General features: G+C 35.6%; 1 protein-coding gene across 4 annotated transcripts in view; it reads left to right on the forward strand.

Moving 5' to 3' along the window:
• Positions 1-26,164, forward strand: part of LOC127837779 (alpha-N-acetylglucosaminidase-like) — a 59,312-nt gene that overhangs the window by 21,686 nt on the left and 11,462 nt on the right. For 3 of the 4 annotated variants that reach the window (XM_052365153.1, XM_052365151.1, XM_052365150.1), the window contains exons 9-17: positions 2,401-2,464; positions 5,733-5,803; positions 10,622-10,696; positions 11,214-11,292; positions 11,995-12,144; positions 12,463-12,605; positions 14,741-14,813; positions 16,824-16,934; positions 26,014-26,099. In XM_052365153.1, the coding sequence (XP_052221113.1) occupies positions 2,401-2,464; positions 5,733-5,803; positions 10,622-10,696; positions 11,214-11,292; positions 11,995-12,144; positions 12,463-12,605; positions 14,741-14,813; positions 16,824-16,934; positions 26,014-26,099 (852 nt within the window). Of the gene's footprint in view, positions 1-2,400; positions 2,465-5,732; positions 5,804-10,621; positions 10,697-11,213; positions 11,293-11,994; positions 12,145-12,462; positions 12,606-14,740; positions 14,814-16,823; positions 16,935-19,611; positions 19,705-26,013; positions 26,100-26,164 lie in introns of all 4 variants that reach the window. The other variant, XM_052365152.1, reaches the window with a different exon arrangement.

The raw sequence follows: 26,164 nt of genomic DNA on the forward strand, positions 1-26,164 counted from the left end.
GTTAAAGTTTTCGGACGGACACACAGACTGACAGGCAGACAGACATATGGACTCACAGACAATTCAACTGCTATATGCCACCCTACCTGTGGTATAAAAATTATACATTGAAGACAAATTTCTTAAAGTGCAGCAAAGACAAATAAGCGCCCCAAGCCGATTTTGACAAAGATATTTCATACATATTTTCCTACAATAACAGAAGCACTCGTCTTTTTATTAGGATTGGAGTAAGTGTTTGTGTGTCGGATGAATAAATATGGTTGCAGGAAATTAAAATGATCAGTATTAAAACTTTATTTAGATTCACATCGTACATGCATGATAGTATACATGCTGGGGAATTCGACTGTACAGACATTTTCGATTTCAGAATTAACTATCTTGCTTATTTTGCATTTTTCAACACATGTTCTTCTTAACTTTTATTTTAATTTATATTGAAATATATGTATGATAAGTTTTTTACACATTTATATAAATTCATAAATATTTGAAAAAATGGTATAATCTCCCTTTAAAGGCATTTGTGCTGAATGCAGTTTTTCCACATTCACAGCAATATTTTCAAAAGTGTTTGAGTTCTTCTTCGTTATTGTATGTGTACTATTTCAAACTGCAAACTCTGATATTGTCTTTCTTGTATTTCATATTTGTTACATTCACCTTTTCACAATATTGCATGAGTCATGTCATGCAAAAATGGGTCTAATGCCGCATGTGACCAGCGTAGCTCCAGTTAGCATATTCAGGCACTCTGGTCAGGAGCTACCCTGTCCGTTGATAGGACCACATCGCCTTACTTGACTTTGTAGCTAACAGAGAAGCTTATGGCCAGACTGCGCTGGCTGATCTGGATTTATTTTGGCCGCATATGACATAAGACCCATTTTTGCATGACGCTAGTCATATGTCTTTGCAGTACTGTGCTTCAAACTACATTACTGCTAAAGACACAATTTTAGTTGTGTCTGATATTTATAAGAGTCATCTTTCATGAAATGCTTATGAGGAGCATTATGGTACTTTATTGTATGAATTCCAGTGGTTTATAGATTTGATAGAAAATATCAGTGAATTAAAACTGATAATTCACTGTTTCAAAGAGTGAAAATTAACAACGAAAATTATCGTTTATTTCCACTGTTATGCTGTGAAATGACATCGTTTTCATTACGTTACAATGTCATTTTTTCAGCAAATATACATAAATATTCATTTGTAAGCATAAAGTAAAAAGAAAATAGGATTTGGTGGGATATCATTTTAAGTCACTTGTGATCATAGAAAAAAAATTACTCTTGGCCGTGTCACTTGTGAAAATATTATTGTCCCCTACCAGTTTCACCGTAGGGGACATATGGTTTGCGCTCTGTGCGTCTGTGAGTCTGTCTGTCACACTTTTCTAGATCCTGCGATAACTTTAAAAGTTCTTCATATTTTTTCATAAAACTTGAAACATGGTCAGATGGCAATATGGAGATTATGCACGTCTATTCATTTTGTTCCTACGTCAAGAATTCTGGTTGCTATGGCATATATATATATATATATATAAATCTGACAATGGTGGAGCCGATAGGGGACATATATTGCTTGGCAATAGTCTTGTTTTCTTTAATCACTAGTGACTTAAAATAGATTTTCTACCAAATACAACAAATATCCTCTACATTTCCAGTGGTAAATTTGCCCTTTTATATTGCTTTCAAATGCAACTTAGGGCTGATTGGTAGTCCATGTTCTGGGTGGAACCTGCACTAGGTTTATAAATTTGAGCCGTGCTCTGTGAAGAGGGGGTTTAATGCTTGTGCGTAAGTGTCGTCCCAGATTAGCCTGTGCAGTCTGCAAAAATGCAGTAAATTTGCTGAGAAGGGATTCCCTTTAATCAAAAATATCATAAAAGCGGAAAGTGTTGTCCCGGATTAGCCTGGGCGGACTGCACATGGTAATCTGGGACAGCACTCTATGCACCAGCATTAAATCCCCTTTACACAGAGCACGGCTCATTTCAAATCTTAAGATTGCTCCAAATTTGGGTATCACACCTGGGACCTCTGGAGACTCATTCTTGGAAAACAGGGCTTAAGGCATGTTTGTAAAGTGTCTTCCCCAATTTGCCTGTGTAGTCTGCAAAGGCTTATAATTGACAACACTTTCCGCTTTTATGGAAAAAAAATATTCATGAAAGTCTCTTTTAAGATCCAGTGTAGGTGGTAAGTGTTATTCATGATAAGCCTGTGCCAACTGCACAGGCTAACCTGAGATGACACTTAACACACTAGAATTAAGCCCAGTTTTCTCAGAAAGAGGCTGTCTTGATCCCTGGACTCACACCATATCCGCGCCCCACCATGATCTACAAATGTCAATGACCAATACTACACTTTTATGTTGCAGTACATACCTGTTGGATTTTGAAGACCCTATGTTCAACAAGATTGGCTCAACGTTCATACAAACTGTAAGTCTGTCAGTCTTTTCATCCATTTGTCACAAAACGTTTTAGGGCTCAGACGCTTCATATGTGTATAGATATCAATGCGGAAAAGTGCCATGCACAAGAACCATAACCCTACACTTTCGTTAATAAGAGGTATTGCCTTAGTTTTAATTTGTTTTGGGTAACTTTTCAGGGCTATATCTCCGACACCATGCAAGACTTCAACATGCAACTTCATGGGTGTATTGATATTTATATGGAGAAGTGCAATGCTTAAGAACCATAATCCTTCACTTTCTTAAATAACAATTATTGCCGTCTGTTGTGTTGTTTGATGGAACCTGTCAGGGCTATATTTTAGAATGATACAACATTTCAACATGAAACTTCATGGGTGTATAGATATCAATGCCAAGAAGTGCCATGCACAAGAACCGTAACCCTACTCTTTCTTTAATAAGACTTATTGCCCTTAGTGTTTTTATTTAATGTAACATTTCAGTGCTATATCTCAGATACTTTGCAAGACTTCAACATAAAACTTCATGAGTGTATAGGTATTGATGAGAAGAAGTGCAATGCTTAAGAACCATAACCCTTCACTTTCTTAAATAACAGTTATTGCCCTTTGTTTTTTTGTTTTGTATGATGAAACTTTTCAGGGCTGTATTTAAGAATGATACAAAATTTCAACATGAATCTTCATGGGTGTGTAGAAATCAATGTGAATACCACAAAAACCATAACTTTACACTTTCTTAACTAAGAGTTCTTGTCCTTTCTTGTTTGTGTATGATATACATGTAACTTTCAGGGTTATAGCTCAGATACGCCACAAGATTTTAACATGAAACTTTAGGGGTGTATAAGATATCAACGAGGAGATTTGCAATTCATCAAAACAATTACCCTACATTTAATTATTTTTATGATTATACTGTATACATTGTATCAAGGGCTTTGCAACCATCGATATACAAAATTTATTTGGTGGGGGATATCAATGCAACAAATTTGTTTGTTTATAAATGCATTTTGATTGACTTAGCCATGCAATATATTTTATTATGCTTAAATTTGGACAGTCTTGATTTCAAGGCTTAACATATGATCAAATCAAATTGAATTTTCCAGTGTATGTGTACAGGAAAGCTATTACTTAAATTATCTGTTTTGACTTTGATGATTCACACCATATGTATGCATGGTTTGCTTTTCAGAAATCAATTCATTTAAAGCTTCTCAAAATTTGCTAATAATAAATCAAGGTGTGTTAACATTTATATTTGCCAAAAGCAATTGTTGAGCGTTTAATCACTTAGGTAACTATATGACATTGGCCCAACATTGCAGCTTGGCTTTCTTATTTAATTATTTAATACATTATATTTCAGAAATTAAATCTATCTACTTCCTAAGAGGTAGTTAGTTTGTTTGCGGCTAGGTCAGAATGACTCTAGTGCTTCTCTAGCCTGAAATGATCATTATTAAGGCCTATTTACACATTGAAAATTTACATATTAGCTATAGAAACAGTTTACAGATTGTCAAATGTTGATATTTCCATTGAACCTCAGCTGTAGATACCTTGTATTTAGACCCATTCCCCACTTCATATGTTGTATGGGATGGATGGGTTTAAGGTCATGGTCACTGTTACTTAAACTAGTAAAATCAAAGCCACTTAATTTATGGATACCAAATTGAGGTATTGTTATTAAGTAAAGGATATTTGTTGGATTTTATGGAATGTCGATTTTAATTCACGAGTTATCAAATAACAATGTTGAACCGTCATTAAAACGACATCATTTCACATTATAAATAATTATCACTGTTTTTTTTCCACTGTTTGAAACAGTGAATTATCAGTTTAAATTCACTGACATTTCTCTATAAACCAGCATAAAATAAACTTAAGAAATTAATGCCTCATAAAATTTAGACCTAGCATTGGCTGTTTCGGAACAAGTTTAAGGTCTTCAGCAGTTAATATATGAGCCGTGCTCTGTGAAAAGGGGGTTAACTCCGCACAGGCCTTTCAGGGACAACACTATCCGCTTTTATGGTATTTTTTGTTTACAGAAAGTCTCTTCTTAGAAAAAATCCAGTTTAGGCGGAAAGTGTTGTCCATGATAAGCCTGTGCAGACTGCACAGGCTAATCTGGGACGACACTTCACAAACATGCATTAAACCCCCTTTTCACAGAGCGCAGCCCATATAAAAAAATGTTCAAAAATGTTACTGCTCAATGACTCAAGAACAGATTGAGCTAATGTAATTAAAATATTCTAAAATATAAGTACCTTATGCCCAGTCCTGACAGGGTTGCATGTGGCATTCATGAGGTCAAGGTTAATGTCATTTGTACTTAAAATAGAAGAAAGATTCTGCTGTGTAACCCCCAAAACGAATTGAGCTTTCGTCATGCAACTGCATAAATCGATGCATTCCTTCGAATCTTCATTTGAGATCACAGAAGGCGATTACTAAATTGTAGACAAATGGTTTCTGCTCAATATTGCACTAACAAATTGAGCTAATGTTATTTATCCAAATCTAGCAAGGAATGTCATTAGGGATGTGTGAGATCAATGTTCATGTCACTGTCAAAAACGTTTGCATGTATTGAAGAATTTTTGGTGATGTTTGTATTGAAAAAAATATACATATATTTTTACTGCCCATGCATTTCACAAGAAATTTGTGTGATCAAGTTCAAGGTCGTGATTATAGAATAGATACAGATAGTTTGTGCTTAATATCTCAACATCTCAAGACATGTTTAAGCTCTTGTAGCGATCCGGAGGTCATGGGTTGGATCCCTTCTGTGGGAGCGTTCTGTAGATTTCCCCCATAGACACAAAGTTCTGGTTCTAGTCCCAGGAAACGGACTCGGGAACTACACTAAGGTCACTGAAAGTAAATAAAGAAAAAGTTTCTGATCAAAATCAAGGACTATATGTCTCATAGAATATTTAGCACATGGAAAAAATACTAAATAACTTATAGCCCAGATTACTTACATACAATATCAAATGTTAGGTTAAGAAAAGGAAAGCCAGAATTTATGACAAGAACAATAAAAGTTGAGCTTGCTGGCATCCTTAAACAGGTCTTGTTTTCAAAATTAACACGTTGCCAAACTGTGACCAATTTCTTTTTAAGGTTAATCTCAAATATTGAACTTAGTGTTTCAAACTATTTTCTATTAATTGTCGAAAAGGACTGCCAAATATGCTCCATATTTATAGAAGGATTCTGGAACACAGCATGTATCATTTACAGATGCAGGATGAGTTTGGAACTGATCACATTTACAATGCTGATTCCTTTAATGAGATGGACCCAAAGTCAAGGTATGGATGGAAATTACTGTGTGCCATGGGCTGCAGAAATCAGTTGAAATGCAAAAAAAAATCACTTAATAATTATTAACATTTTTAGCTCGGCGTTTTTGGAGAAAACCTGAGGTATTGTCATAGCCAGCTCGTCGTCCGCCGTTTGACGTCCGCCGCCTTTGTTACGGTTTTGAACATTGGCTCTAAAATCAAAATGCTTCAACATACACCTTTGAAACTTCATATGTAGATGCACTTTGATGAGTTCTATACGCCACACCCATTTTGGGGTCACTAGGTCAAAGGTCAAGGTCACTGTGACCTCTAAAAAAAATATAAAAAATTCATTTATTTAAAACTGCACCCGTAGCCAAGCGTGGCATCTGTTATGCGTTGCTCTTGTTTTAAAACATAGTACAAGTTAAAATCTGAATGTTTATGCCCCACTTCAAAGAAGAGGGAATATATTGTTTTTGCTAGATGTCTGTCTGTCAGTAGACCAGTTTGTTTCGGATCAATAACTTGTGAACACAAACTTGGGACTGATTGGCTTGAAACTTCCCATGTGCTTTTGCCTTAGACAGTATATGGCCCCTATTGACAATGGGGTAACAAGGTTAAAGGTCAAGGTCATTGTCACATTAAGTGTGAAATAGTTTCCGATCAATAACTTGTCAACTGATACACCGATTGGCTTAATACTTCCCATGTGCATAGGCCTTGGACAGTAGATGACCCCCTATAGAAATTGGGGTCACTAGGTCAAAGGTCAAGGTCACTGTCACAATACTTGTGAAATGGTTTCCAATTAATAACTCATCAACTGTTTCACCGATTTGCTTGATACTTCCTAATTGACTGCATAATTCTGTGTCAACTAAAAACTTATATAAGTGGCTTAGTCACACAAATATGATAAGATTAACTCTTATAGTCAGTTTTGTTGCAAAAAATCTGGTGGGGGGGGGGGCATCTACTGTGAAACCATTATTAATCTTCAGGCATTAATTTTCATAAATTTCGTCAGTCGACCGATTGGCGAATTTAAGATCCTAACGAACAATCATGCTCTATGTTTGAACAAAAACAAACACTAAGTTGAACAATATTTTAAAACTTTACCATAAACATGAGGCATTAAATTCCAACATAATCCATGCACACATTCACTGCTGTTTCAAGATGTAGATTACACAAGGTACTTAACTGACACGTTACACTTCTTTAAAACGCGTGTGCAGTACAGCTGTATCGAATGCGTTGACTTCGTTTATGTATAATGGTAATGAATTAGCGCTAATTGTTTTTAACTTTATTACCCATTAGGTGCATTGTGTTTTTCAGGGGTGTTGCATATTAACCATCACGCAGCGAATGCCGATGAAAGACAATAAACCAAATGAAAAGATGACGATGTGTGATTAACATGCGTATTTATCACAAATTAATAAAGAATATTTTAATTGCTGTTTGTTGTTTGATTCTTTGCGTTTAACCACACTTATTACTATTTTATATGTATCAATATATTTATATTTTAATTATTGACATTATTGATTTATATACCGGTAGTTTACTTTTTAAGAACAAACACACATATAGAGTTTATAATTTTAATGTTGATATTAGAATAAAAAAGCATTTTATTTAAAAAAAACACTTAACAAACTGGAACCTCTTTCGTATAACACAAACAGTTTTAAAACGGTATTGACAAAAAGGTACGATTGTTATCAGTATGGCAATTATAATTATAGAATAAGACTAATTGGCAATTGGCTTCGTTGTTACAAACACTCGTTAACGGTTATTCGATCCCACTTGTCCGCTAATCATAACAATGAACGTGTGAATGGCATACATTAAGAGGGTCCATTACTGCCCCTTGATAACAAAAGACTAGTTAATTGGCATGTGACAAACAGGCCCCACCTCCTGCAGTGATTCTCAAGTGTGTTCCCGCATTCGTACCACGATTTTTCGCAACTGCGATTGATCTCGAATATGTATTACACACAAATCGGATATTGACTGACGCATTTTTTTTAAATTCAAAATCAGAAATCGGCGAATTTAAGTGCTGACGAAATCCTCATTTTTATAAAAATGACGAAATTTTGTGCTGTCGAAAATAAATGGTTTCACAGTATCTCCAACCACGATGCTCATGTTACATTCAAGTGTTTAAATTTTGGATTCATTGATTTGCTCTGTTTCCATAATTTTTCTTAAAAAAGCTAGAGTATGATAGAAGCAAAATCATATTTATTTATATTTTTATACAATTTTTGTCTAAACTGACAAATATATTGATGTGAATGTTTTGAGTGAATATGGTGTTCAAAATGTATAAACAAAACAATGGTATCATTTGAATAAATCTGTTGCTATGGTAATAGATTCACTGCACGACAAAAACATTGTTTATTATCTTATTCCTATGAGTCATTTGTTAGAGTGAAGAAGTGTTATACATAAACAAATTACGTTCACTTACTGTAAGTTGGGCATTATAACCTATTTATAAATTTCCTGACTTAACTAGTTATAAGTAACGGAATGTTTGAAACATGGCAAAAACCACTTTAGAAAATTGGGGGTACAAGAAAGTGGGCTGTGTAGCCTGATTTTCCAACAATCTCTGTATATACCTTATTATACCCCCACAAACCAAGTTTAGGGGGGGTATAAAGGAGTGAACTTGTCGGTCAGTCTGTATGTCTGTTGGTCTGTATTAAGTGTCCGCTCTCTAATTCAAGTAGTTTTCATCCGATCTTCACCAAACTTGGTCAGAATGTGTATCTAAATGATGTCCAGGCCAAGTTCGAACATGGGCCTTGCCAGGTCAAAAACTAGGTCATGGGGTCACTTAGTGCGTTTTGAACATTCAGCATGTTGTCTGCTCTCTAATTCAAGTAGTTTTCATCCGATCTTCACCAAACCTGGTCAGAAGTTGTATCTAGATGATGTCTAGGCCAAGTTCGAACATGGGCCTTGCCAGGTCAAAAACTAGGTCATGGGGTCACTAAGTGCGTTTTGAACATTCAGCATGTTGTCTGCTCTCTAATTCAAGTAGTTTTCATCCAATCTTCACCAAAATTGGTCAGAAGTTGTATCTTGATAATGTCTAGGGCAAGTTTGAATATGGGTCATGCCGGGTCAAAAACAAGGTCACAGGGTCACTTAGTGCGTTTTAAACATCACAATGTTGTCCGCTCTCTAATTCAAGTAGTTTTCATCCAATCTTCACCAAACTTGGTCAGAAGTTGTATCTAGATGATGTCTAGTTCAAGTTTGAATATGGGTCATACCGGGTAAAAAACTAGGTCAGGGGGTATCTTAGTGCGTTTTAAACCTCACCATGTTGTCCGCTCTCTAATTCAAGTAGTTTTCATCCAAACCTCACAAAACTTGGTCACAAGTTTTATCTAAATGATCTCTAGGACAAGTTTGAACATGGGCCATTCGGGGCCTAAAACTAGGTCACGGGGTCACTTAGTGTGTTATTTAACATTCAGCATGGTGTCCGCTCTCTAATTCAAGTAGTTTACATCCGATCTTCACCAAACTTGGTCAGAAGTTTTATGGAGATGATCTTAAGGCCAAGTTAGAACATGGGCCTTTCTGGGTAAAAAACTAGGTCACGGGGTCACTTAGTGTGTTTTAAAAATTGAGCATGGTGTCCGCTTTTTTTGTGAAGACGGCATGCACAATATTATGTGTCAATGCGGCATGTGGGGGTATTTGTCACGCCTGTGACAAAGCTCTAGTTTAGTATTGAAATGGCAATAACCATTCCATTTTGTACAATAAACAGAAGGTGATGACATTATTAAATATACATATAACCAAAACCTGACTATTATACTGAAGGTAACTGAGAACTTGTCATATTCAATATATTAACTGTTATGATAAGTGCGACTTACCCAGCTCATGAAAGTATTTTTCCAATGACTGGTTCATTCACTTAAATTGTCAACTCAATGTTTTAGGGTTATACAAATTTATCTAAATGACATTTCTCTATCAAGTACAATAGAGCCTTGTTCTGAGAAAACTTGGCTTAAAGAATGTGCATAAAGCGTTGCTCCAGATTAGCCAGTGCAGTCTGAATAGTATAGTGAGGGACAACACTTTCCAGTCTGCATATGATAGTGAGGGATAACACTTTCCAGTCTGCATATGATAGTGAGGGACAACACTTTCCAGTCTGCATAGGATAGTGAGGGACAACACTTTCCAGTCTGCATAGGATAGTGAGGGACAACACTTCAGTCTGCATATGATAGTGAGGGACAACACTTTCCAGTCTGCATAGGATAGTGAGGGACAACACTTTTCAGTCTGCATATGATAGTGAGGGACAACACTTTCCAGTTTCATATGATAGTGAGGGACAACACTTTCCAGTCTGCATATGATAGTGAGGGAAAACACTTTCCAGTCTGCATATGATAGTGAGGGACAACACTTTCCAGTTTCATATGATAGTGAGGGACAACACTTTCCAGTCTGCATATGATAGTGAGGGACAACACTTTCCAGTCTGCATATGATAGTGAGGGACAACACTTTCCAGTCTGCATATGATAGTGACGGGACAACACTTTCCAGTTTCATATGATAGTGAGGGACAACACTTTCCAGTCTGAATATGAAAGTGAGGGACAACACTTTCCAGTTTTATGGGTTTTTTTGTTTGACTGAGGTCTCTTCCAGGCTAATCTGGGACAACACTTTACTCACACGCATTAAGTCCAGTTTTACCAGATTTAGCCTCCTATAGTATGCACTTATCTCTTAAAATATACTTTCTAGTTGTGTTTGTTTCAGCTCCCCCTCTTACTTGAAGACTGCAGGCAGTGCAGTGTATAATGCCATGGCAACGGCTGACCCACAAGCTATATGGTATAGACCCTTTACCACTCAGATACACATTTTGATGCTTTTGTAGTCCATTATGAAAACAAATTTAATTCAAGACCTTTATTTCTTGATTCAAATTAAGGCATCATTTCCAAACCCAAACATCATGATACGCAGCAAACAGCATAAAACCTAAACAACCTGCGAGTTACTCACAGGCTAATCTGGTTTTATGCTGGTTGCACACAGCAATTTCACTTTAATTCTGAGCTGGACAGGGTTAAATGAGAAACATAAATATCCATTTGCAAACACATCTCTGAGAACACTTTCTTGAAAGAGCTGTTATTTATCAAATGACAAAATTAGTATCTAGAAAAGTGATGTTTGGATAAATTCGTAAGTATAATCATCTTATTTTTCCAGCTTAATTCTTCAGGAAATCCCTTTCAAAATGTATGAAACTGAAAAGGCTTGTGAAATATGTATTTCTCTTATCAAAAGTAATGAACTCAATGAAATGATATATTGAAACCAACAATACTGTATATTTGTGCAGGCTGATGCAGGGCTGGCTATTTCAGAGTCCATTCTGGACTCCTGAACCAACGAAGGCCTATCTTACATCAGTGCCTATTGTAAGTAGAACTTAAGCTTATGTTGTCTATAAACAATATATTTATACCTCAATCTTGAAAAACTGGGCCTTAAGCATGTGGGTAAAGTGTCATCCCAGAAAAATGTCATGCAGATGGCACAGGCTTATTAAGAAAACCCTTTCTGAATCCACTCGATTTTCATTTGGAAGACACCTCCTTTAAACGAAAATTTACATAAAGCGGAAAGTGTCATCCTGACTGCAGACTGCACAGGCTAATCTTTGATGACACTTTACACACTTGCATTAAGTCCAGTTTTCCCAGAACCAGGTTTATACCATTTATCATTGATGTATTTATGGGTTATGCACCTTTCAGACATGATGTCGCAGGTTAATCCTCACTCAGGAGTACTGGTTTTGCCCAGGAAACAGACTCAAAGGTTTCCTATAAGCCCAAGGCTTTCAATTCAGTAAATCCATAATTTAATTGTTGAAACAAATTAAAAGTTAACAATTGCTCAAGAGATGCCTATTTTTTGACAAAATTTCTACAACTAGACTTTTTAATTGCAACATATTTTTCAACAACATTTCTACATGATTTGTATTTTTGCGACATAATTATAACAACATCCATTTAGTGCTGATATTCATCAATACAATGAAAATTTCTTTAGTATTGATTTAATTTGATTTTAAATTTGATCTCATGATGTCATCCATCTTTTTTTTTAATAAGGGCAAGATGATAGTGTTGGACCTGATAGCCGAGGGCAGCCCAATATACGTGAGGACCCAGTCCTTTTATGGTCAGCCCTTTATCTGGTGTATGCTGCACAATTTTGGAGGCACTATGGAGCTGTTTGGAAACATAGATGCAATAAACAATGTACTATTGTATTATATATACAATTAAGAAATAATTTGTTATTGTTTATTGATTTAAAAAGAGTTTCATTACATTCCTTGAACACAGAGTATTCAAATTCAAACTATGGTAACAAGTAAAAACAGATTTTCTAATGAAAATAAAACAAGGATTTCAGTATATTGCCGCAGCAATAGGTTAACTAAGAAGTGCGAATTTTGAAATTACAATCAAATTTATCACAGATATTGGTGTTTGAAAAATCTGTTTAAATGCATATGATTTCAATAGCGAACCTCATATTTGTATATATATAATTTTGTATATATTTGTTTTCAGGGCCCATTCAAAGGTAGACAGTTTACTGGCAGCACCATGGTTGGCATTGGACTGACGCCCGAGGGAATTTTCCAGAATGAGGCCATCTATGAGTTCATGAACGAGAATGCTTATGCAAAGTCCCCTCGCAATCTTACAGAGTGGTAAATATTGATTGCTTTATTTGTGTGTAAAAGTGACCTTAAACATTGTGTTGTATTTATGAATACATGTTGCATTACCTTCATTTCAAATATATTTAGATCCTTAACTAAATATTGATAACATTGTCTCACATTTAATATCTGTTTATAACCTCACACCCTATTCCTCAGTAAAAAAAAGAGGAACTTTATTATCAGCTAGGGTAGCACCCAATAATCCAAAAAATCTTACAGAACATAAGTTATGATAACTTAAAATGAAATAGACCTCCCCAGAATTTTCCAGACCTTGTTCTTCATCCAAACAAGACAAAATACATTTGATAAGAATTACTCTTTGAGTTTATTACATGATTAGAACAGATAGCAAGTTTGACTGGTTGGCAAAACCAATTTATTTTATCCTATTGATCTATAAAAGTAAAATAGAAATAAACCAGTCTGTATTTTTTTTAACCCATTCCTAGTTGTGTTTGCATTTTCAACCAAAACAAAGTTTGACACATTTTTGTTAGTTTTTCTGTCAGACTTAAGGACCGCCATTTATGGGAATACTTCCTGACCTCAGCAAATTTTATCGGAAATGTCTGAGGTCAGATGTCTTTCGCATGGGTTGTTTTAGAGTATCATATGTATGTTTTTATTTATTTTTTATGTCCCCCAGTCTATACTGGGGGACATATTGTTTTTGCCCTGTCTGTTTGTTGGTTTGTTTGCGTCAAACTTTAACAATGGCCATAAGTTGTTCAATATTGAAGATAGCAACTGGATATTTGGCATGCATTTGTATCTCATGGAGCTGCACATTTGAATAGTGAAAGGTCAAGGTCATCCTTCAAGGTCAAAGGTCAAATATATGTGGGGGACATAGTGTTTCACTAACACATCTTGTTTTATTTTTATTTAATTGTTTTAACAATATTTCTGTAATAATATCATGATGGTCAGTTAGCCTACTAAAATTTTTACTTAGTAACCTAGTTTACCAGTGCAAAGTGCTCAGACTTTTGCTGTTTACTGACAACTCCCCTTCTTAAACTAGAGGTAGGGGGAGAAAAGCTGTAGAGAAAAAATATTTTCATTAAAGAAGTGCGGGTATTTTGCTTTGCAGCTGTCCATCGTCAGTTGGTCTTTAGACCATTCTTTTTCACATAATAGCTACAAAACACTTTTACCTGCGAACATTACAAAATTGGTTGATGTTTACTTTGGAGGATAGAAGACATTTATCTATTTTGAGGACAGCAGATTACACCTCAAGCACTCAGGGGCTTATAACATTAAATTAAATTGGCTCAACAGTCTATTTAAGAAGACTCATGCTTTACAAACATCTCTTGTTTCATGAACAATCATTTCCACATATTTGATAGAAATGCTCATTGTTTTTATACGCCCGTATAAAATACGGGACGTATTATGTGAAACCCCTTGGCGGGCGGGCGGCGGGCGGAAGGCATCACTTTGTCCGGACTCTAATTCAAATTGTATTCATCCGATCTTCACCAAACTTGGTCAGCAGTTGCATCTAGTTGATATCTAGGCCAAGTTCGAATATGGGTCATGCCGGGTCAAAAACTAGGTCATAGGGTCAATAAGTGCATTTTCAAAGGGGCCACTTTGTCCGGACTCTATTTCAAATTGTATTCATCCGATCTTCACCAAACTTGGCCAGCAGTTGCATCTAGTTGATATATAGGCCAAGTTCGAATATGGGTCATGCCGGGTCAAAAACTAGGTCATATATGCCGCTTAGTGCATTTCAAGCATATAGCATGGTGTCCGCTCTCTAATTGAAGTAGTTTTCATCTGATCTTCACCGAATTTAGTCAGATGTTACGTCTAAATGATATGAAGGTCAAGTTCAAATATGGGTCACGCCGGGTCAATAACTAGGTCTCGAGGTTACTTAGTGCATTTCAAGCATTGAGCATGGTGTCCAAAACCTTCGAACGGGCGTATCTTGTGACAGTTTGGCACTCTTGTTTAGGTTTACAAATAACACTGTAAGTAGGTACGGAAGTAAATAGGTACAATAGTCTTTTAAGTGCATACATGTTTTTCAAATCTTGCTTGTAAAATGACCAATCATTATCTTCACATATTTAATAGAGACACAAATAAATTGTTTTAAGGTTCACCAATTACACTGTTCAGAGGTACGGAAGTTACCATAGCGACGCAGACCAGGCATGGCAGCTGTTGAGGGTAAACAACAAAGTTTAAGCTCCTTTTGTAGCAGTTTATTAAGTTTTGCATTTATTTTAGCCTCGCTCTGGGAAAACAGTACTTAATACATGTGTGTAAAGTGTTTAGTGTCAAGTGTTGTCCCAGGTTACCCTTTGCAGTCCGTACAGGCTTAAGAGGGATGACACTTTCAGCCTAGACTGGATTTTTGTTTAAGAAGGAACCTCCTTGAAAAGAAAAATAACATTAGAGCAAAAAGTGTCATCACTGATAAGCCTGCGCAGACTGCACATGAATTAAGCCTCTGTTTTCCCAGAATAAGGCTTATTTGTAAGAGTTTTACACTTTGATTATACTGCAGTCTAAGTGAGGTAATTACAAATGAATAATGCGTCTCAAATATTTTGATTACAAGTTTCAGAGAACATCATATTTATGTTTGTTTCTTGTTATTATTTAATTCAATTAGATTCAACATAAAGTTATATGTTGTATGTTAGTTTCACTGTTTGGAATAAAAACCAGACAATTAAACAAGTACTGTAAAAAATGTTTTTAGTATCAATATGAATGTTTTACATGCTTAACTTTGGGATGAATTTGTATTTACAGTGTTCCGAAAACTGAAAAAAGTGTGGAAATTTCCTATTGTATATGTGCATAACATTATCTTTCAGTGGGACATAAATGTCATGTATATTTAGAAAATTCCATAACAAGTTACGAGAATTCTGAGGTTGTCAAATTCGTCTATTCATTTTATATAGCCATGCTCTGTGAATACCGGGCTTTATGCATGTTTTTAAAGTGTCGGCCTAGATTAACCTGTGCAGTCTCTCCACAGTTAATTTAGGAACAACACTATGTGCTTGTATGGAATTTTTTAAATGAAAGGTAGTCTCGTCTTAACGAAAATTCAGTCTAGGTAGAAAATGTTGTCCCTGATAAGCCTATGCAAACTGCACAGACTGCTCTGGGATGATATTTTAGGCACATGCATAAAGCACTGTTTTCCTGAACTGTTTTTGTTGGCTCATATTTTATGCCCCCCTTCGAAGAAGAGGGGGTATACTGTTTTGTACATGTCAGTCCGTCGGTCAGTCTGTCCACCAGATGGTTTCCGGATGATAACTCAAGAACCCTTAGGCCTAGGATCATGAAACATCATAGGTACATTGATCATGACTGGCAGATGACCCCTATTGATTTTCAGGTCACTAGGTCAAAGGTCAAGGTCACAATGACTCCAAATAGTAAAATGGTTTCCGGATGATAACTCAAGAATGCTTAGGACTAGGATCATGAAACTTCATAAGTACATTGATCATGACTGGCAAATGACCCCTATATCAATTTTCAGGTCACTAGGTGAAAGGTCAAGGTCACAGTGACTCAAAACAGTAAAATGGTTTCCTGATGATAACTCAAGAATAATTAGGCCTAGGATCTTGAAACTTCATAGGTACATTGATCATGACTGGCAGATGACCCCTATTGATTTTCAGGTCACTAGGTCAAAGGTCAAGGTCACAGTGACAAAAAATGTATACTGACAATGGCTGCCACTACAACTGACAGCCCATATGGGGGGCATGCGTGTTTTACAAACAGCTCTTGTTATTTCATCATTTATCCGTGTAACAGTTTCCTTAAAGGTCGCCCTGTGATGTAATGGATATGGTGTCTGCCTAGCAACCTTGAGGTAATCACCACAGTTGGAGCGTTCTTTCTTCCCCAAAGAAATCAAGTACTGGTTCTAGGCCCAGGAAACGGACTTGAGAGCCTGAGGCTTTTGATGCAGTCAAGCTTTAAACTAAAACTATCAGTTTCCTTAGAGTTTCGAGTTAAATTCTACGCGATGGATAGTAATCATGTCAAAACATTGCATACTTAATAAAGATATTTAAAAAAACAAAACAATTTATTTACAGTTGGAATGAATTTTTGAATTGTTCAATGAAATAAAGATTAATTTACCCGGTAAGGAGATAACTATTATTTTACAATGCTAATGCTTGCCAGTTGTTGTAGCAAACCGTCTATAGAGGAAGTGTGAGGTCTACAATGGGTCTAGCACAACTCCGGGGCTCAGCCACCTCTGTGCCCACACTTAGACCTCAGTTGCCTGCCAGATACCCGCCTGTAAGATAGCATTGGTCGTTTTCACAAAATATATTTTTTGGTGTTATTTCTTGCAATGTTTATTTTTCTGTGTTATTTTTCACAATGTATATTTTTCTATGTGTTTTTTCACAATGTATATTTTCTGCTGGTTGATTTCACAATGTAAATAAGGATCGTATTTTCCCGTTTTTAATGTCATTGTGGTTTACCTATATGGTACAGGGTGTGTGAGGAAAAGATAAGAAAATATAGTAGACCTGTTGGTTTCAGTTTATAATCAATTTTAATTCATAAGTTATCAAAGAATTAAATATTGTCACTAGTAGATGAAAATCAATGATTAAGTGAAATTTACAATGTTCTTGCTATAATATTATTGTCCATCACTCATTTATGTTTATATTAAAAACATGTGCTAAACAGAAGAATTATGCCGCAGAAATTATGTCATGATGTCATTCTAATCCAAAGTAGTGATATTTTCACTGTTTAATTCTTTACTGTTTAAGGTAGCGCACCTCTAATGATTTCCCGCGATTTATTTTACGATCATTGCCGATCTTCAATCATCGCTTATTATCGAGAGATGCATTTTATTTTTTTCAAACTTGAATTTTGATATATGTTTAACTCATTCATTTAGAATACATTATTTTCACTATAAATATTGACTTTGATCCAATTATCATCTGAAAAATACGATTTCGCGATTTCTTCAAAGATCGAGCGAGCCTTTTTACCTGTTTACTTATGGATATCTAATTTAAGATTGCACTGATGTGAAGTTGTCATGGCCGTGTGGTTAAGGCGATGGACTTGAAATCTTTTGGGATCTTCCCGCGCAGGTTCGATTCCTGCCGACATCGCATACTTTCTGCGACGCGTTTTATTTCTTTTCTAACGTAATTTGATTTAATATAGCACATAACCTATGTTTATTGTTAAATATGTTGAAAATTGTATGCACATCCTTCAATTTTAAAATTAAAACAACGTTATTGCTAAATTGATTAATTTACTGCTGAAAATACGAATTATGCATGTTGCATTTTTATTTTTATTTCAAAAAGTAAACAGTAAATCTGTCTATTATTTTGGTATTTTTGCTGAATATAGTGTTTCTATTAAACCTAAGTTTAAAATATAAATTGAATGATACTATTTTGAATTTTATGACACTTTGTTTTTAACCGACCCAATTTTTACTTGGCTGAAATCACTTACATTTCATGGCGCTATTCCATGGATTAAAATTTGTAAAAAATAAATGTCTGTAATATAATACTTATTTCATCTTGTTTAAACTTTAAACACCTTTACTGCATCTGTACACACCAACTGCATGCCCATATTTGGAAATTTGAATGAATAATGGAACTTTTATATACCCCAGGGGTGAAAATAAACTGGACAAAAGCCGAGCGTGAGGGTGGTTTTGAAAAAATCGGTATATATTTTTTTAAAGCATGGAAAGCCTACCTACAAATTTGCATGTAGTTCAGTGAAATGATGCTGATTAGGAAAATAATTAATTAAATTATATTTGGATATGTGCCCATTAGAGGTGCGCTACCTTAAGAGTGAAATACATCTTTCAAATTTTTGATCCGTCCATTTAAACATCATAAAACCATACAATGCTGTAGTTTATCACTAACTTAACAGACAATTTTAAGAAAAAGAATATGATGTGTGCTGAATACAACTTCAGTTTTCGCACAATGAACAAAAAGAGATCCTTGTTCTCACATGTGTGGAAAATATATTTTGTGAAACATATGGTCATTGTATACGTTTTTTCCCATACATAATCAGCTTTGGTGAAGTGTACAACTGATCTATCACAACAGAACGCTTCTCTCTTTAACCCACTTGCACGATTCATTCTGTTTGTATACAGCCATACTGTCTCACTATTTGCCTCAAAAGGAAAATAATGTCATTAGTGGTATTCTTTATAATCCTAGACCAAAAGGCATAGTGATGTAGAAATGTAAGGCATCATTTCCTCTGTGCATGCTGTGTGTGTATATGCACGCATACGACCATTCGTCAAATTCCTTCATGCAAGGTTGATTATAGAGGGCCAGATTCTGTAATAGATTGTTGTTCAAATTAGTGTTTAGTGAAAAGAAGAAGAAACCAACTTTTTTTCCAGGTGGTTCCAACCCAATCCCATTTGTTGTGCTGTTGGAGTGGATTTAAATCAATAAAGATCTGCAAACGTATCTCAGGGTCATTTATATTTCACGTAGATTGGCTTTGTGTTTCTATATCTTTCTGAGCTATTCATCCCAAAGTTTAGCATCTAATACATACCGCCTGATACTATTTACACTGCTGTGATGTGCTGTTTCATTACAACTTCATTACATACTCAACAATTTTATGATTGCTTTTGAATAACTGGGCTTTAAGATTGTGCATTAAATGTTTTACCAGATTAGCCTGTGCAATATGGACAGGCTTATTAGGGACCACTCTTTTTGCTTAGACTAGATCTTCATTAGGAAGAGTCTTCTTGTTAACAAAAAAAAAGAAGCCAAAAGTGTTGTCCATGTTTAGCCTGTGTTGACGGGCAAATCTAGACCAACTTTTTATGCACATGCATTAAGCCAAGTTTTCCAAGAGCAGCAGGGCTCATACTAAATCAGGCTTGCCTATAATACACATGAATGCCACTATTTTGGTCCAGTCAAGTGCCCTAAACAACAAGGATGGCCTACGTGACCACAGTAGGGGGGTGATACCTACATCCCGGCCCAGTCTCAAGCAGCGCCTTCCTGATGTAAGACCCAGATAACGCTTTGTAATTAAGTCTCCCTCGGAAAAAATGGGGTTTAATTAGTGGGCGTTAAGTATTGTCCTTAATTAGTCTGTGCAGTCGGCACAGGCTTATCAGGGACAACACTTGTCTGCATAAACATAATTTTTGCTGGGAAGTGACTTCCTTTAAATTAATTCCCCATTAAAGTGGAAAGTCCTAACTACAGACTACACAGGCTAATCTGAGACAACACTTCACATACATGCATTGAGCCCCATTTTCTCAGAGCTAGGCTTAATTTCTTTCAAGTAGTGAATGTTGAATTATGAGGCGAGAAATCCTTACAAAGACCAAAATACCACTCTCTTTTGCTCTGTATCTAAATAATCTTGAGTCTTTCCCTGGGTAGAAACAGTAATAATTGGTCTTTGCATAATTTCAATCATTCTATTGTTTATTTGCTTTCCAACACATGTGATTGCCTTAAGTTTTCTTGACATAAATTTGTTAAACCTTACCTTAGCTACCTTGTTTGAAATCATTTTGAATTCTTGTCATTTCTTGTTTGCTTGACACCATCTTTTCAATCTTATCTTTGCCACTTGCTTAATTAATTATTTTTTATCTTTTGCTTCTTGTTAAACTTGCTCATATTTAAAGCTGTTGGTTTTCAATTCTATTTCACAGCACTTTAACAACCTTATCACTGCTTATTTGTCTAACAGCCCTTTTGAGGTTATAATTTTGTTGCTTTGCTCGACAGCATATGTATGCTTTACCTTGTTTGCTGTTCTTCACAGCACATTAAAGGCCTTAAATTAGTTCCTTTATTTGATAGCACTTATTGTTGGCTCGACATAATGTTCAGGTATTTTTTCTTATATACTAAACTGCTCTTTGTATGATATTATTTTTAGCTCACCTGAGCACAACATGCTCATGGTGAGCTTTTGTGATCGCCTTTTGTCCATCGTCCGTTGTGCGACGTCAACATTTGCCTTGTTCACTCTCTAGAGGCCACATTTATTGTCCAATCGTCATGAAATTTGGTCAGAAGATTGGTTTCAATGATATCATGAATGAGTTTGAAAATGGGTACGTTTGCTTGAAAAACATGGCTGCCAAGGGGCGGGGCATTTTTCCTTAAATGGCTATATATGGCTATAGTAAAATCTTGTTAACACTTAAACCTTGTTAGGCCACATTTATTGTCTGATCTTCATGAAACTTGGTCAGAAGATTCATCCCAATAATATCTTGGATGAGTTCGAAAATGATGCCGGTTGGTTGAAAAACAAGGCCGCCAGGGGGCGGGGCATTTTTCCTTATATGGCTATAGTAAAACCTTGTTAACACACTAGAGGCCACATTTATTTTCCGATCTTAGTGAAACTTGGTCAGAATATTTTTCCCACTGATACTATGATGAGTTAAAAAATGGTAACCTTTGCTTGAAAAACATGACCGCCAAGGGGTGGGGCATTTTTCCTTATATGGCTACATAAGGCTATAGTAAAATCTTGTTAACACTCTAGAGGCAAAATTTATAGTCCGATCTTCATGAAACTTGGTCAGAAGATTCATCTCAATAATATCTTGGACGAGTTCAAAAATGATGCCTGTTGGTTGAAAAACATGGCCACCACAGGGGCGGGGCTATTTTCCTTATTAGGCTATAGTAAAACCTTGTTTACACTCTAGAGGTCACATTTATTTTCCGATCAGCATGAAACTTGGTCAGAATATTTGTCCCATTGATATCTTGGATGATGCCACTCCAAATTGATCAGTTGGTCTACAGATTTTTTTTTTTTAAAGTTGAAGAGGCAAGCGAAAAAAAACAAAACTTTTTTGAAAACAGGAAAATTCTCGAGTGAGCGAAGATTAAAAAAAATCACATTTTGATGGAAAAATGTTGCATTATCAAGAGATACAGGTTTAAACAGCTATATTTTACATTCAAATCAAATCTTGTATAAAGAAAATATATCGACCTCATATTTATAGGAGTAAGTTGCATATGACCTTTGACCACGAAATATACGTGAAACCATATCATCAAAGTGAGGGACACATATCTACCTACTGCTGCTTATATTTGTTTGAAGTTTTAAACAGTGAAAGCTGTGAAAAGGTATACCATGTTGCAAGATTTGATAAGGTATACCATGTTGCAATAGCACTTGAAGAGGGACAATCATCAAAATGATAATAACAGACAGTCGGACAAAGGCCATGCATATAATCCATTGTCGCGACCTTATTTAAAAAGGGGCATATCTATGGATAGTACAGTATTGTATTTTTTCTTAAATTTTTTTATACATTACAAAGAACTTATTTGATTTTTCTGAAATACACGGACCTAGCTGTTTAACATGTTCCGTCAACCATGTATTTAAAAAAATATAAAACATTGTCCCTGCGAAACTTTTAGAACCAGCATTTAATGATTTTATGTTTATTTTGTTCACTTGAATACCGTCCATATGCCTATTTAATGAAGAAAAAGTATTTTAAAAAATCTTACGTCATGTTTCCCGATGTTGTTTGAAATTGAAAACGCTTCAACGGTATCTGCTGATAGTTGCATGTTCAAACGTAAACAAACACATTCAAATAAGTCACAGAACGAAGAAGATATGTTTATATTTGTAAGGATTGGCTGCAGCAACTTTTCACTGCAATTTGTTAATAAGGTCACGACAGCGAAACATATACTGGTCATCTCGATCGAATTTTTAGCGTCTGCAGTTATCGATTAAAAGGGTTACAAAACACTAGCATTCGTATTCAGCATCAAAATCGTTTGGAGTGGCCTGAGTTCGAAAATGGTTTTGGTTGCTTTAAAAACATGGCCACCAGGGGCGGGGCATTTTTCCTTATATGGCTATAGTAAATCCTTGTTAACACTCTAGAGGCCACATTTATTGTCCAATCTTCACAAAATTTGGTCAGAAGTTTGGTCTCAATGATATCTTGGATGAGTTCAAAATAATTTTGTTTGCTTGAAAAACATGGCTGCCAGGGGGCGGGGCATTTTTTTTATATGGCTATAGTAAAACCTTGTTAACACTCTAGAGGCCACATTTATTTTCCGATCTTCGTGAAACTGGTCCGAAGATTTGTCCCAATAATATCTTGTTATCTCAGGTGAGCAACTTTGGGCCTTTCAGGCCCTCTTGTTGTTTCATTATCGACAGATCTTTAAAGCCACAAGTTTTTTGCCTCTATGCTATACAAAGCATTTTCTGCTGTTTGCTTTGGCACTGTACAAACGGTTTTTAAGAGTTTTTTTGTTTTCAAATTATTTTGTTATGGGAATTAAATGTGTTTAAAATACTTTTTATAAATTGTTCCAGAATCAAGAAGTATGCATGTTATATAAAACATTAAAATACAAATGAGGGCTTAAATTTACACTAAACAAATGAAATACAATATTGCCACTGCCCAGTATCATGTGCCTTCTAATTTCAATGTCACATGGTACCTTTTTTCACCCAGGGGGCAAATAAGCTGATTGTCTGTCATTTTATCGGCCCAACATTGATATCTCATCACAAAGTGAGAGGCATTAAGCATTGCACTTGTCAATGTGTGTGTGAAGTTTGTGAATTTAACTCCTCTTTTTGCTGTTTATTTGTCAAACATTGTTTTTCATGGAGCAAAACATTGAATAAAAACGTCATAGACAAATTGATCTATTTACAAATGTTGTGAACAAAATCTATTACTCAGAACTTGACTATCTGGAGTTCTTGCTATTTAATAATTTACTGACCCCCAGCATCTACAGATGCCAAAAGGCATATGATTGGCATGACCATTATTTGTTCTTCTGTTCAAACTAAAGCACACAAAAAAAAACATTTTAAGATCAATTAAGCTTTGTACCAATTTTTGTTGCTTAACTTGAGTGGATGCTGTCTTTGAAATTTATCAACACGCCCACATCATCTGACCTCATTTTGACCTTAACATTTTACCTATTTTTGGACTTAAATCTTGTTGATTCCAAAATGATGTGTTTTGTAGAATAAGGCATGCTCTAAAAGCTTTGATTCCTTGTATGGATGTTATAATTGAACACTCTGAACATACCCACATCACCTGACCTCAATTTCACCTTGATATGGAACATTTTTTTGCACTGTGATTTATTAATAGGCCTTTTAATTAATACTGACAAGGCTTCCACTAGGAGCATATACATTTATTGAACATCTTGTCCATTTTAAAGTTGCGTCACTTTTTGATATCTACGATTTTAAATAAAAAATGTATAAAAGCTACTGCTCAATTACTTAAGAAACCAATAATACGGAAATTTCCTACATATATATCTTTTATTTAGACTGATTGTTAAATTGGTTTTGAAGTGTGTGGGGGCTTTGTTACTAAAAACAGAAAAAAAATCCACTTAAAAATTATTTGAGCTATTGTAGTGCCAAATCATATATAGATACCAAGTATCTTGGGATTGCGGAAAGAGTGGATATCTCTTTTTTCAAATTTAAGAGCAGGAAACCAGTAGTTTAAGTTACCCCCTAGCCACTCTTACAACCAAATACCTCAAATATGTTATAGCAACAATATTGTGTCCACCTTAATTGTTAAACATGCTATAGTTTTGAGCCCATCTCCACTCCTTTGTGACTAAACTCTCATGCACTCAAAGTATGTTTATTTTCATGTATATGTTCATGTGACAATTAGAGATCATGATATCAGAGTTTGCATTTACCACACAATTTTTAGCTCACCTGAGCACAATTTGCTCATAGTGAACTTTTGTGATCTCCTTTTGTCCGTCGTGCGTTGTGAGGCGTCAACATTTGTCTTGTTAACTCTCTAGAGGCCACATTTATTGTCCAATCTTCATGAAATTCGGTTAGAAGATTGGTCTCAATGATATCTTGGATGAATTCGAAAATGGATTCGTTTGCTTGAAAAACATGGCTGCCAAGAGGCGGGGCATTTTTCCTTAAATGACTATATATGGCTATAGTAAATCATGTTAACACTCTAGAGGCCACATTTTTTGTCCGATATTCATGAAACTTGGTCAGAAAATTTGTCCCAATGATATTTTGGATGAGTTCGAAAATGGTTTTGGTTGCTTTAAAAACATGGCCACCAGGGGGCAGGGCATTTTTCCTTATATCGCTATAGTAAAATTTTGTTTACACTGTAGAGACCACATTTATTGTCTGATCTTCATGAAACTTGGTCAGAAGATTCATCCCAATAATATCTTGGACGAGTTAAACAATGATGCCAGTTGGTTGAAAAACATTGCTGCCAGGGGACGGGGCATTTTTCCTTATATGGCTTTAGTAAAACCTTGTTAACACTTTTAATTTCTGATCTTTATGAAACTTGGTCAGAAGATTTGTCCCAATGATATCTTGGATGAGTTTGAAAATGGTTTCAGTTGCTTTAAAAACATGGCCACCAGGGGGTGGGGCATTTTTCCTAATATGGCTATATATATTGCATTAGTAAAACCTTATTAACACTCTAGAGGCCACATTAAATTTTATTGTCCAATCATCATGAAACTTGGTCACAAGATTTGTACCAATGATATGTTGAATGAGTTCGAGAATGGTTCTGGTTGGTGGAAAAACATGGCCGCCAAGGGGGCTTGACATTTTTCCTAATATAGCTATAGTAAAACCTTGTGAACACTCTAGAAGCCATATTAATTTTCCGATCATGAAACTTTGTCAGAAGATTTGTCCCAATGATATCTTGGACAAGTTTGAAAATAGTTCCAGTTGCTTGAAAAACATAGCCACCAGGGGTGGGTCATTTTTCCTTATATTGCTTCATGAATCTTCATGAAACTTTGTCAGAATATTTGTTTAAATGATATCTTGGATGTATATAAAAATGGTTCTGGTCTGTTAAAAACGTGGCTGCCAGGGTGTTCACTAGTCATGAAAGTTGGTAAGAACATTTTGTTCTAATGACATCTTGGGATGCACAGAACAGGTCAGTTCTTTTTCTCTCAGGTGAGCGACTTTGGGCATTTCAGGCCCTCTTGTTTTTAAGCTTGATATTCTTAAATTTTATAAAAATCTATAAAATGTACCATGTTCATTGCAGTTTTAAGTACATAAAACTTTTTTTCTAATATGTATACATGTGCCTAGATATGGGGAAATTGGGCTTAATGCATGTGCAGTCCACACATGCTAATAAGGGACTTTACTTTCCGCCCAGACTGGACTGCACAGGCTAAACTGGGAGGACAGTTAACACAAATGCATTAAGCCCAGTTTTCCCAGAACGAGGCACACATGGATGTACTTCTCTGTTCAGGTGTGGTATGATACAAAGCTTCTCTACATGGCGTGGAAGCACATGCTCAATGCAGCTCCTAAATTCAGCAATAACTCTTTGTTCAGGTAAGAGACCTATTGTACGGAAGCTACAACACTAATGTTATGACATAGTAACCAGATTTGTGATT

Source organism: Dreissena polymorpha, chromosome 7 (genome assembly GCF_020536995.1).
Source record: "Dreissena polymorpha isolate Duluth1 chromosome 7, UMN_Dpol_1.0, whole genome shotgun sequence".
Lineage (NCBI taxonomy): Eukaryota > Metazoa > Mollusca > Bivalvia > Myida > Dreissenidae > Dreissena > Dreissena polymorpha.